This window comes from Ochotona princeps, chromosome 1, assembly GCF_030435755.1.
Source record: "Ochotona princeps isolate mOchPri1 chromosome 1, mOchPri1.hap1, whole genome shotgun sequence".
NCBI classification, from domain to species: domain Eukaryota; kingdom Metazoa; phylum Chordata; class Mammalia; order Lagomorpha; family Ochotonidae; genus Ochotona; species Ochotona princeps.
Window position 1 is genome coordinate 170,630,614 of NC_080832.1, and position 13,715 is coordinate 170,644,328.

Below are 13,715 nucleotides of genomic sequence, written 5' to 3' on the forward strand. Positions count from 1 at the left end.
TTGCTCCTACAGGCAGAAGAAGGCAGAACTGGGACATCTCCATGCACATCCAACTTATCGTGTGTATTTTGTCATTCCTTCCAGGTTCAGAGGAACCATGGACGCAGAAGTGTACAGCAAATTCCATGGTTGTTTTATACCAGTTTCCACCTGTGGATTGGCTGAAAATGCAGCACAGTCTTGGAGAACACAAGGCAAAGCCATCATAGTATGGAAATGAGAGCCCCAACCTTCTGGCCAAGGGGTGTGAAAGCTAAGCACTAAGCGCACTAAGTGACCATCAGGCAGGTTAAATTGTGGGAGCAAACCCAGAAGGAGGATGCCCTTGTGAACTCCCTGTGCAGACCTCTGCCCTATACACATGTGATTATGAACACAGATGTCAGATTTCAAAAACTGACTCAGTGAAAAGCCACACAGGTATGCACAGTAATTAATGCCTATCACGTTACCATTATGGGTCCATCACTCAGAAAGCAGGTTAAATTTCTAAAAGATGTATCTCAAATCAAGAGAAGTCATTCGAAGTCAGGTCCATGAATTCTGAGAAATCAAAGAAAATATTCGTAATCTCCTTGACTTCTGTCCTTCTCCCGCCTAGAAATTGATTTGTCTCTTGACACCAGGAACAGGAATTAGACTTTTCCATGCTGAGAACGAGTAGCCTGACCTAGGATATCTTGTGAAAAAGATATGTGTCAGTAGATCATGTGCTCCAGTATATGACAGCATTTCTGCCAACCTTAAATTTGTAGCATGCATAGACTATAATTTTACCAACATATAAAATGTGCCCCAGGAATTTCTTAAAAGTGTTTTTTGTTTGTTTCTTCTGCTACAAATTTTCAGCTTGCTCTCTCCCTCTCTCTCTCTCTCTCTCTCTCTCTCTCTCTCTCTCTTTCTGTATGTGCATGTGCGTGTGTCGGCAAACACATAGAATCTCTTTTTCTGTTATTTTCCTTTATCTTCAAACTCAGAATGCCAAATAAACAACAGCCCCAGCTGTATAAGCAAGAAGGTAAAAGCAATATGGCAGAGATATCAGAATGGGAAACTGGGACAAATCTATATTTTCCACTTACTGGAAGCCTTGAACAGGCATAGATTGCCTGGTACAAATTTATTTTTAAAATAAGTCCGTTTGCATGACTTTAATGAATTTAATATTATAATGAATGCAAGGAAAGGCAATCCCTAGAAATAAAAATTTCATACCTGAAGGATTGTGCAGAAGCAGTTCCTTGAGGTTCTCAGTGAGCACTCCAGCATCCAGTAATATGAATACCCCTGCTGAGCAGGACAAAGGGACTCAGACTGCAATAACCAACTTCTAGAAATATTTTAGCATGTAATGTTGTTGATTCCTCTGACAATGTGATCCCTATGTAGAAGGACAAAATGAAATCTGTCCAATAAAAGAACAGGAAACAGGCCATGAGAATGAGTGTACTCTGAGTAGCTCTGATCTCTGGGCTGGGATATTTGGCAAACCTTGAGCTCTGGAGGTAGAGGACACGTTTGTGATGTTTGTACAGATAAAGAGCCATGTACCCACTGCTCCAGCCCATGAGACTCTGAAAGGTGAAGTCCCGGAGAGCCATGAGGCAGAGGAAGAACAACCTGATGATTTGTGGAGCTGGCAGCATGTAGCAATAACCAACATACATTTTAACATTACATTCACTCTTGTTGTTGACTGCTGTGATGTAGTGCAACAGGTTAGAGCTTATGAGAAAGCTAAAGACCCAGAAGAGAAGGAGGTGGGGAAGAACCTGCCATGCAGTGCGTGGTTTGAACTTTCTCCACAAGGTGTTCCTGGGACTGATGGTGATGGCCTGGACTACACTGAGGAGGCAGGTGGTGCAGATGGAGATGCCCCGTGCCACCCTACTCAGGTAAACCACAGTTTTACAAATAATCTCACCTAGCAGGAAGTTACTAAAATACACCATTGTGGTTATGTCTCTGATCCCTGTGGTACAAATAATGACAATGTTTGAAATAGCCAATTGAATGAGGATAAGGTCTATGGAATTTTTCTCCTGACTCATGACTAAAGTACGTACATGTTTCAAAAGCATAAGGAAGTTTCCCAAAATTCCAGGCCCCGTGAGAGAAAGGAAGCTCATTTTTTTTGGATGAGGTGACTCTGTGTATCTTCTGACTTCAAGGAATGACCTACAGAAAACTTGCATAACACAAAGAAGTGAGCATGACAGTTTCAGATCAGTGGATGTGCTTTGGACTTAGTGAAAAGAATAGCACTGATGCAACAACATGTTCACAGTTCATTCCTTGTCTTTAGCATAAAACGTATCGTTCCTTTGGATTTATTTATTTTTTAAAACGAAGGTATACAGAGAGCAGGAGAAAGAGAGAGGCAGTCTAGCATTCCCAGTGGCTGCAGGTACCCAAGGTCTTGAGTCATCCTCTGATGATTGCCCAGTCCATAAACAAGGAGAATCAGAATTGAAGCAACCAATGCTAGAACTAACTACCAAGTGGAATAATGGTGCTGCAGGTATCGGATCAGCCTGTTGAATCACCATGCCGGCTCTAGTCTCTCATCTCTACTTGGTATCTTCTTTTTGTCTTCTTTCTGCTGAAACAAACATGGTGAAAGTTACAGTTTAAACAATAACTGTGTGTTAGTGCATTATCCTGATTTTTCGCAAAAGCACACTGTGTATCAATTACATCCAAATTTACTAGAGGTTTGTCACAAGAAAGATGTGGATTCAGTTACAATAGCATTTCATCAGTTCTAAATCAAAATGCTGAGGTCCTTCCTTTTCACTGTTCACATTCAACTTACCCGTCTAGTCTCATGGAACTCCTCCTAACCACTCCCCCAATGAATTTGGGGAAATCAGCGAGACTGAGAAAGAGAAATACTGCATGTTCTCACTTACCTATGGGAGTGAAAATTTCATAGCAAAAATATCAATCACACACAAGTAGTTGCATAGGAGGGAAAGGAAAGTCAGTGGACAGAAGGCTGAGGCTAAACTGGAGGAGTAACTTTGACCTCCTACAGCTCAGCAAAATATGCATGATGAAGCAGGACTAATGCATGATTCAGAGCAGCCCATAGAGAGGATTTTCAAAGCTCCCAACACAGGGTATTGATAACCTGAGAGGTATTTAAATGCAGCAGTAGTCAGGCTCTGTTTTTTTCACATTGTATTTAGGACTGAACTATCATGTTGTATTCTGTCAATTGATGCAAGTAATATATGTACATAGACAATAAAATCTAAATGTAAGAATCATATGTACATTTAACATGAGTTGCAGCATCTCAGAAAAATTGTACTTGACCTTTTCAAACTCATTGCTCAGTAGCTAACACAGAGGGAAGGAAAGGCCCCTTGCCCAAGGTGGGCGTGGCAGAGCTGAGGCTTCTGCTCTGCTCTACCTCTGGGAGAGATCAGAGAAAAGGTTTTTTCATTGCTTTGCTTCCTCTGTTTTGTTTTCCTGTGTACCTTGTCCTTACTCTCCATCTTCTTAGGGAACATTACCATATATGACCCTAGAACTGCAACCTGGCTCCCTCAGACCCAGACTTATCATCTATTACAGGATGGTGCTTTGTATCACCAAGGTTTACTGTGAGAATTAAAGGGGTAAATGCATGCAATGCTCATGTCAGTACCAACCAAGAAATAGACTGATTTCTGAACACACCTGTCTGTGTTGTTATGCATCCTTATACTAGTTTTCACATTTGATCAATTCTCTAAACTTAGGTACTATGTGATATTGTGGGCCAAAATTTTTTTATTTAATTATAAAATGTCACGAAGCACTGAAGGACACCAGAAGGAAGAAACACTGAAATAAAAGCAAAAAAACCAAAAACCAAAAAACAAAAACTCCAGTGTTGGAAGCTAAGATATACAAAAGCCAGGAGCCTATAGGAAGGGGCCTCCCCACCCAGGCTGTAAGCCCATTGCTGCCTCATGCTCCCAGCTTCACTCACACCAGAGAAATGCTACAATCTCAGGTTCGGAGCATCATTGCCTCTGCTGCACAAAGTCTCCATCCAGGACCAAACAAGCAGGGTCTACTGGATGAACAGGGAAGTGATAACCAGTCACCCTCTCCCTGAGTGTTCACACCTTCTTCTTCTAAAGGGGTCAGGGAAGCTGAGAAAATGCCCACTCTCTACCAGACCCTGAACATCTTTGTCTCTTTGTCTGGGACAGCTTCCCTTCCAAAGGAGATGGAGCTACCCCTGTACACACACTCAGCCTCACTCACCTGAGCAGTCTGCAGGGCTGTGGCAGGAGCTGTGGCAGAGCAGCACAGCCAGGCCTGTTTATGCTTGCCTGAGTTCCAGCACTCAGGGATACTGTCACTGCTGTCAGCATGTCAATATGATGAGTTTGGCTCCTTTTGCATGTTCTGGGTCCCTGGGGACAGCTCTGTTCTCTCCCTTGCTGAGACCTTGGCTGTTGAGTCCATAAACACCCAGGTCTTAGTTACACTGAACCTGCACTAATGAGCAGAAGGCAACATGATGATGAGCAGGTCTCAGAGGGTCCAGGTTCCTTGGACTTGACTATGATCTCATCCTACCTCTGCCACTCACCCCCAAGACTCATAAGTCAACTTGGAAGAAGTATCTGAAAGTCAGAAGTGATCATTTCCTCAAGTTAACTTTTTGGCTTTATACTGTTTTTAATGTCTGAAAATGTTCATCAGGTCCAGCTTTTAGGTTGATCAAGTTGCACAACTTACTTCAAATCTCATAAGCTCTTTATTTCTCTGCTGATATATATAGATATATTTACAAAATATTTACTTTTATTCTGAAAAGAATATTTTTACCTAAATATATTACATATAAAAATACGTTTAAATATTATGTATAATGTGTATATACAATATAATCATATTTTATATAATATTTTAATTTTTCTGAAAAGAAGATCAGATTTACAGAGAAACGGAGTCAGAGAGAAAAATCTTCTATCCAATGATTCACTGCTTCAATGACCACAATGGCTGGAATTGAACTTTTATCAAGCCACGATCCAAGAGTTTTCTGGGTCACCTATGTGGGTGCTGGGTCCCACTTCTTTATGCCATCCCCTACTGATCCAACCAATCATACATAGAAAAATCATGCATAGAAAATGTGAAGTGTAGTAACTAAAGTCCTCACTTTGCACACTCTGAGATCCTATGTGGGCACCTATTCAGGCCCCTGGTGCGCTACTTCTCATCCAGCTCAGTGTCTGTGGCCTGGGAAACAAACAGAGGACAGCCTAAATCCTTGGACTTGTACTTGAAAGACTCTGCTGCAGGCTTGCTTCAGATTGGCTCAGTTCTGGACCAATGCAGCCATCTGGGGAGTGAACCAGCAGACTGAAGACCTATTTCTCTGTCTCTTCTTTTCTCTTGCTAAATCTGACTGTGCATCTACATCTGGTTACTTCAGATATTTACCAAATAAACTGCTCAGGGAAGCATGACTGTCTCAAGTCACTGTCTCAGTTTAATCTCTCAGTCAATCTTTTAAAGGTGTGTATTTCTCTGTAATTGAGCTGTTTTGATTTTGGTTCTATGTGTTCTAAATTTATCTGATATTCAATTTTTTAATATCCAAAAATGTTGTATTATGTAACAAATGAGTTTTTCTAAGTTTATTCTTTTTATGCTGTCCTGTGCTATCTTTGAAAAAACTGTTTTTACGTTTCTTTTCATTTGTTTTTATTATTTTATGACACAGTTTCATAGGCTCCGAGATTCTCCTTATTCCCTCATGAAATGCCTCCCCTTCCACAATTTCCATATATTTTTATGACACTATACTTCTTCATAAACAATCATAAGTCCATCATCACAGGAATGAAAAATATCAGAGTCTAGTATCTTGATAATATATTGTCAAGATATATTGAATAATTTCATTGGGAGTCATCTTTGATCTGGAAGCAGAGATGCACATTGCATGGGATCCTCTCATCTGAATAAGATAGCTCCACTACACAGTTACTGTGCATCCCCTTAAGTCATAAGCCACAAAACAAAATCCACAACAGGAAGACAAATAGAAGTTTACATTGCCATGAAGGGAAATAACATGCTACTGAATGGCTAGTATATCACTGAAGAAATGAAACTCAATAGCATTCTTGAACAAAATATTGCTACTGTATAATATATGAATCAGTAAAGGATTAAATATGAAGGCCCAGTGCCACAGCCTAATGGCTGAAGTCCCCACCTTGCATGTGCTGGTTCATATTCCAGAGACCTCGTTTCCCATCCAACTCCCTGTTTGTGGCCTGGGAAAGCAGTCAAGAACAGCCCAAAACTTTGGAACCCTGCATCACCATGAGAGACAAGGAACAAGCTCCTGGCTCCTGGCTCCTGTCTTCAGATCGGCTCAGTTCCAGCCTTTGCGGTCACTTGGGGAGTGAACCAGTGGACAGAAGATGTTTCTTTCTCTCCTCTCTGTATCTCTGACTTTCTGATAAAAAATAAATAAATCTTTTAGAAAAGTATTCAACAAAAGAGAAAAGAGTTTTGTATAAATGAAAATAAAAAGTAGCAAAATCCGTGTGATATAGTTTCCACTGGTTGTTGGTGTGTGTCTCCTGCAGGCAACAAATTGATGTGTTTACTTTTTGACACAGTCTACTAATCTATGACTTTTGTTTGATGATTTTAAGCAATTTGCACTCCAGGTTAATGTAGATAGGTTGTAATCTGCTCCTGAAATTTGTTCATTATTTGATTTAGTCTTCTGTTAGTATTTTATTGGGACATTCTTCACACACGGCTTTGGTTTTGGAGGGTACTATTCCTTTTCTCTGTCAAAAGAACATCTTTAATTATCATCTGTTGGGCAGGTTTGAAATAGGCAAATTCTTTGAGCTTTTATTTACTGAGGAAGATTTTATTTCATTTTCAAAGACAAAGCTAAGTGTCTTTTATTCTGGGCTGACAAGTTATTCCTTTTAGAATCTGGAAAATGTTGCTCCATTCCCTTCTGTTCTGTAGAGTTTCTTGTCAGAGGTGATTGATGTTCCTTTACATATCATTTTTTTATCATGAACATTTAAGAATCTGTTGCTTATGTTTGATTGAAGATAGCTTGATTCTCATGTGTCATGGTGAAGATCACTTTTGATCAACTCTGTTAGGAGATCTGTGTTTCCTGTATTCTGTTTGCCAATTATTTCTCCTTATTATGAAAGTTTTTATTTATTATGTCATTGATGACATATTTAAACCCAGCTTCTTTTTCTGTGCCTTTTGAAACTCCCATAACTTGTATTTGGCCTTTTAGTAGTGCCCCTTAATTCATGAATATTTTTCTTAGTTTGATTCAGTTCTTCCAGCTTTTTGAGTGTTTCTGTATTTTGGCAAGAAACATCTTCCAATTATGAGATTCTTTCTTCTGTCTCATTCTATTATTGAGATTTTTTACTGACTTTTTAATTTTCTCTATTGTGTCCTTCATTTCTAGCACTTCTGGATTTTGTTTGTTTTGTCAAATCCTGTATGAAATATTCCTGAAATCCTTATCTGTGCTTCTCATTGCTGATAAGAAGCTTTATAATGAGTTTTTAAATTCTTAATTGCCAATTTCTTTGGGGTATTCCTCAGTTAACTCTGAGGTTGGAAGAGACTTTTGCTCCTTTGCAGGGGAGTTTTCAGTACTATTCTTTGTGCCTTTGTATCTTCCTTCAGTCTTGGTCATTGTATTTCTGGCTGTCAGAGTCGTCCCCTCAGGGCAGGTTTCTAGACTGTGTCACCCATAGGTTTACTGTTTGATTTTATTGATTGCATTTGGTACCCAGTTCTTCCTTTCTAGTCACTTTTGCTACTTCCCCCAGTGATTTTCACATCTGGACACTTGTGTTAGTTTTCCACCATAGTCTCCATAGCTCCAGCTCCTGGATTACCATACTTCATCTCCTGTGGTCTTGTCCTATAACTGCACCACTATAAATACAATCTTCCTCCCACTTCCAGTTTGAGCAGTTGCCAGAATTAGGGAGTCTGCATGTGTCCTATATAACTGGGTTGTCAGTACTGCTGATCTTGCCAGAACCTGCTGTTTCTTAAGTCTGAGAATCACCTGGCTTGTTTTGACCTATATTATGCCAAAGTCCTACTATCTTACTCTTAATTCAATAGATTTACCAGCTAATGGCGTGAGCAAGGTAAGAGAGTGTCATTCATAGTGGTTTTTGTAGTTCATAGAAGCATAGAATTGAGGAGGATAGGAAAGGGTATCAGTCTCAGAAACAGTTCATAGGCTAAGTAGCAATGGTTTCACTACAGGGCATTTAGGGAATCTTAATGCTACTGCATTGCCCTACATTCCAGTTTTGAGATGTTTCCTTCTAAAATATTTGCTAATTTTTATTAGCAAAACTATTCTAAGTAGTATTTTTATTCTGTGAAGCATCTAATGTATCTAATGTCAAACAAATGGCATGTGTCACAGGTGTTTTTGAACAGTAATGTTAAAGCTAGGTTTACCAACATGTTTACAAATTTTGTAAATTCGGATTTTTTTCTGTGTGAATTAATTGTAAAATAATATTTAAGAAATAAGAAACTTTTCTTCAACAATCATTTTATACAATTGTGTAGCCATATAAAATAATGGATAAAAAAGTATCTATATGCAATCTCTAAATATCTGAATATATAGCTATAGTGTTAATTATAGCCATCTTTAAAGATTAATGGAAAATTGTGTTGGATTTTGTCGAAAGCTTTTTCTGTATCTATTAATACTATCATGTGATTCTTGTTTTGCAATTTTTGGATGTAGTGTATCACATTTATGGATTTCCGGATGTTGAACCATCCCTGCATTCCAGGGATGAATCCTACTTGATCTGGATGAATGATCTGTCTGATGTGTTTTTGAATTCTGTTGGCTAGAATTTTGTTGAGGATCTTAGCATCAATGTTCATCAGAGAGATAGGTCTGTAGTTTTCTTTCTCTGCTGGTTCTGTATCCGGTTTTGGGATTAAGGTAATGCTGGCTTCATAGAATGAGTTTGTAAGGGTTGCTTTCTTTTCTATTGTTTTGAAGAGTTTGTAGAGGATTGGGGTTAGTTCTGTTCGGAATGTTTTGTAGAATTCTGCAGTGAAACCGACTGGGCCTGGGCTTTTCTTTGTTGGGAGATCTTTAATCACTGATTCATTCTCTGCTTCAGTTATGGGTTTGTTCAGGTCATTTGTTGCCTCTGGGCTAAGTTTTGGCAGATGGTAGAAGTCTAAGAACTTTTCCATTTCTTGGTGGTCTTCTGATTTGTTGGAGTACAGTGCTTTGTAGTAATTTCTAATTATGTTCTTAATGGTTGCAGTGTCTGATGTTATGTTGCCTTTTTCATCTTTGATGCTGTTAATTCTTGCTTTCTCTTATTTTTTTCTTTGTCATCCAGGACAGCAGGGTGTCTATTTTGTTTATCTTTTCAAAAAACCAGCTTTTTGATTCATTGTTTTTGTGTATAGTTTTTTTTATTTCTATCTGATTAATTTCCTCCCTTGTTTTCATGATTTCTTGTTTCCTGTTGTGTGTGGGGCTCATCTGCTGCTGCTTTTCCAATTCCTGGAGGTGTGTGGTTAGTTCCTGTATTTGGCGCCTCTCTTGGGCCTTGGCATGAGCTCCAATTGCGATGAATTTACCCCGTAGCACTGCTTTGGCTGTGTCCCACAAGTTTTGGAATGTTGTGTTAGAGTTTTCATTGGTTTCCATAATTTTTTTGATCTCATCTTTAATTTCTTCTCCTACCCATTGTTTGTTTAGTAGTATATTGTTCAACCTCCAAGAGTTTCTGTATTTCCTGGGGCATTTTGAATTGCTGATTTCCAGTTTCATTCCATGGTGGTCTGAGAGGGTACATGGTATGATTCCTATCTTTTTGAAGTTATTTAGGTTTGCTTTGTGTCCTATCATGTTGTCGATCCTGGAGAAGGTGCCATGCACTGCTGAAAAAAATGTATAATCTGTGGCGTTAGTATAAAAAGTTCTATTAATGTCAACCAAGTCCAGTTTTTCTGTTGTTTGTATGAGCTCTGTTGTTTCTTTGTTGAGTTTTTGTTTTGTTGATCTGTCTATTGTTGTTAGTGGGGTGTTAAGATCACCCACTATTATTGTGTGCATATCTATATCTCCCCTTAAGTCAGTAAATAATTGCTTCACGTAGCTAAGCGTGTTGGAATTAGGTGCATGTATGTTCACGATGGTAATTACTTCCTCATGGATCAATCACTTCACCAATATACAATGTCCTTCTCTGTCCTTTTTGATGTCTGTCAGCTTGAAGTCTAGGTCATCTGAAATTAGGACAGCTACCCCAGCATTTTTTTCTCATCCATTGGCGTGAAATATCTTTTTCCATCCCTTCACTTTCAGATTCTTAGAAGCTTTTCTGGTTAGATGTGTCTCTTGTAGGCAACAGATAGTTGGGTGCTGTTTGATGATCCATTCCGTTAATCTGTGTCTTTTGATTGGTGAGTTTAGACCATTTGTGTTAAGAGATAATATTGGGAGACTGTGATTTTGCCCTGCCATATGTATGTGTGTTTATGGGTGTTAGTATCTGTGTAATTGCCCCAACTTGTGTGGACTTTAGTGGGGAGACCTTCCTGTTTGCCATCTTTGCTTGTCGTTTGCCCCTGTTTTTTCTGGATTTAGCACATTTCTAAGGAGACGTTGAAGAGCTGGTTTTGTGCTGGCATATTCTTCGAGTTTCTCTTTGCTATGGAAGTATCTGATTTCGTTCTCAAATGCAAATGAGATCTTTGCTGGGTACATTATTCTTGGTTGACAGTTGTTGTGTTTCAGGGTTTGGAAGATCTTTGTCCATTCTCTTCTTGCTTGTAGGGTCTCTTCAGAGAAGTCAGCAGTGATTCTGATTGGTTTTCCCCGGTATGTGATCTTTTCTCTGCTTCATATGTGTCTCAGGATTCTTTCCTTGTCCTCATTGGAGTGAAACTTGAGCACCATATGTCTGGGTGAGGATCTGTTTGGATCATATTTATTGGGAGTTCACTGTCCATCCTGGATTTGGACTGGGTTCATGTTCCAAGTGTTTTGGAAGTTTTCCTGTATAATTTCGTTGAGCACCGTTTGCATTTCTGATTCTCTTTCTGCTCCTTCAGGAAGTCTCATAATTCTGATATTCGATTTTCTTAGGTTGTCTTTCATCACCTCTATGGTCTTATTGGCTTTATTCAGGCTTGTCTCCAGCTGTTTAATGAGCTGCGTACTTTCATTTTGCGTGTCTTCAGTTTCAGAGATTCAAACAATAATTCAAAGGTTCATCTGGAAACACAAAAAACCACGGATAGCTAGAAGCATCCTCAAGAACAGGAAGTTAGCAGGGGGAATCACAGTCCCAGACCTCTGGACATACTATAGGGTAGTGGTTATCAAAACAGCCTGGTACTGGCACAAAGATGGAGAAGAAGATCAATGGAGCAGAATAGAAACACCAGATGGGAACCCACACAAATACAGCCAAATAATCTTTGACAAAAAGACAAACGACAATCCAGGCAAATGGGAAGGTCTGTTCAATAAATGTTGTTGGGACATCTGGTTAATAGCCTGCAGAACCAAAAAGATAGACCCACATCTCTCACCATATACTAAGATCAAATCTAAATGGATAAAAGATCTAAAACCTACATCCAGAAACCTTCAAACATTTGGAAGAAAATTTTGGAAATACTCTGCAAGATCTAGGTGTAGGTCCTGACTTCCTAAAAAGGACACCAAAGGCAATAGCAATGAAAAGCAGAATAAACAAATGGGACCTCATCAAACTAAGAACCTTCTGTACAACAAAGGAAACGATCAACAAAGTAAAAAAGAAATGCACAGAATGGGAGATCTTCGCGCACTACATAGGTGATAAAGGGCTAATCTCCAGAATATACGAAGAAACCAAAAATACAAATTATACAAAATATACAAAATAACCTAAATGCCCAAACAAACAAGCCACTCAAGAAATAGGCATTGGAATTGGGCAGACATTTCACAAAGGAACAATCCCAAATGGCAAATAAACATATGAAAAAATGCTCAAGCTCCCTGGCAATAAGGGAAATCCAAATTAAAACATCAATGAGGTACCACCTAATGCCAGTAAGGGTGGCCCACATGAAAAACACCAACAACACTTGCTGGCGAGGTTGCGGGGAAAAAGGAACCCTACTCCACTGCTGGTGGGGCTGCAGATTGGTACAGCCTCTATGGCAATCAGTATGGAGAATATTCAAACAACTCAAAATCGACATACCGTATGACCCAGCTATAACACTCCTAGGAATATATCCAAAAAACTTGTTTTATGAGAAACCAACATGCACTCCTATGTTCATAGCAGCACAATCAGTAATTGCAAAAACATGGAAGCAACTGAAATGCCCATCAGCAGAAGACTGGATAAGAAAGTTATGGTTCATCTACTCCATGGAATACTACTCAGCTATTAAAAAAAAACAAAATGCAGTTCTTTGTGGCCATAATGCTAAGGGAAATGAACCAATCCCAATAGGTTAGATATCACATGTTTGCCTTAATTTAAGATGATATGATGTTATGTAAAACATGCTATTTTATGTATGTTATGTTATATGTTGTGTATAAACTAAAGTTAAAATGTCAATGAGGTGGTCACAGAATGTGGTTAAGAAATCACATTTGTTTTTAACATATTGGTTACTCAATACTATATCAATTCATTCCACAACGAAGTAAATTCTTGCTTTGTGTTGGAGCTTTTAACTGATCGGGATGATGCTCTGCTGGCTCTGCCCTCAGATCAGACAGGGTCTCCCCAAGAAGCCAATGAACTTGACTGGACTATAAGATGCTGGACTCTATGTTTAGTATATGCTTGCAAAGAGGGAATCTCAACTGAACTTGAATTGTGATTATGCAATAAGGTGGAGTAATCCACCATGGTGGGAGGCTTTGGGGAGGGGTGGGGAGAATCCCATTAACTATGAATAAAAAAAGATTAATGGAAAAAGATTGACAGGATGTCACTGCAATGTTGGCTTTGCCATGTAGTTTCTTTGAAGTTGTGTACTCTGTTCTGAATACTTATGTTTACATCATGCTGACACTTCAGCTAGAACAAATTATTAATTCATGCAGAATTATATAGTCACTTGCAAAACCGTCTCAGGTTAAGGGAAGAGTTTAAGGATGCAAAGCAAAAATATAGAAACAATGACAGAAAATGGAATTCAAAATCTTTTATTAACAAAAATAAAAACAAAACCCTATTAAAGCCTAAACTAATGTTTAGTGGCTAAGAATATCCATTTGTATTCCACGTTTTCAAATTCTGTTGTTGAAATTTAAAGTTTTAAAAATGGAAAAACTTGAAAAATTATGTATATACACAAATACCATTATGGAAATATGGAAACATAATAATAGCATTGGGGCTTAGAATAAATTCAAATAACCGAGACATAGCACCTGGGAGTGGACTTGAGTGTGAGTAACTGTTCAGGATGGGAGCAGTGTCAATAGCAGATACATTGCTATGTTCTGATGGGTTAGTTTCACCTGTTTGAACTGAATCTGTCCCCCTAAATCTTAAATGTTTTTGTTTCATTGTTCCTCTGTGTATTTGTTTTGTTGAAATCCAGAACACTGAAATGATAGAAATGTATTCTCTATGCAGTAGCTCAACAGAAGAATCTTGCAA

General features: G+C 38.8%; 1 protein-coding gene and 1 long non-coding RNA gene across 2 annotated transcripts; both read right to left on the minus strand.

The window, feature by feature from the left end:
• Window positions 1-1,134: 1,134 nt before the first annotated feature.
• Window positions 1,135-1,952, minus strand: LOC101528371 (vomeronasal type-1 receptor 100-like). Its single transcript, XM_004599593.2, has one exon. The coding sequence runs from the start codon at window positions 1,950-1,952 to the stop codon at window positions 1,251-1,253; it is 702 nt and encodes a 233-aa protein (XP_004599650.2). The 3' UTR covers window positions 1,135-1,250.
• Window positions 1,953-2,314: 362 nt separating this feature from the next.
• On the minus strand, window positions 2,315-4,398 carry LOC131481160 (uncharacterized). The gene is made up of 2 exons (XR_009246105.1): window positions 4,264-4,398; window positions 2,315-2,599 (listed from the first exon to the last, which is right to left on the minus strand). It is a non-coding gene; the product is annotated as an uncharacterized LOC131481160 (long non-coding RNA).
• Between the last annotated feature and the right edge of the window lie 9,317 nt (window positions 4,399-13,715).

Coding starts and splice junctions, on each gene's coding strand:
- LOC101528371 (XM_004599593.2), bottom strand. CDS start 1,952: ATGGTGTATTTTAGTAACTTCCTGCTAGGTGAGATTATTTGTAAAACT.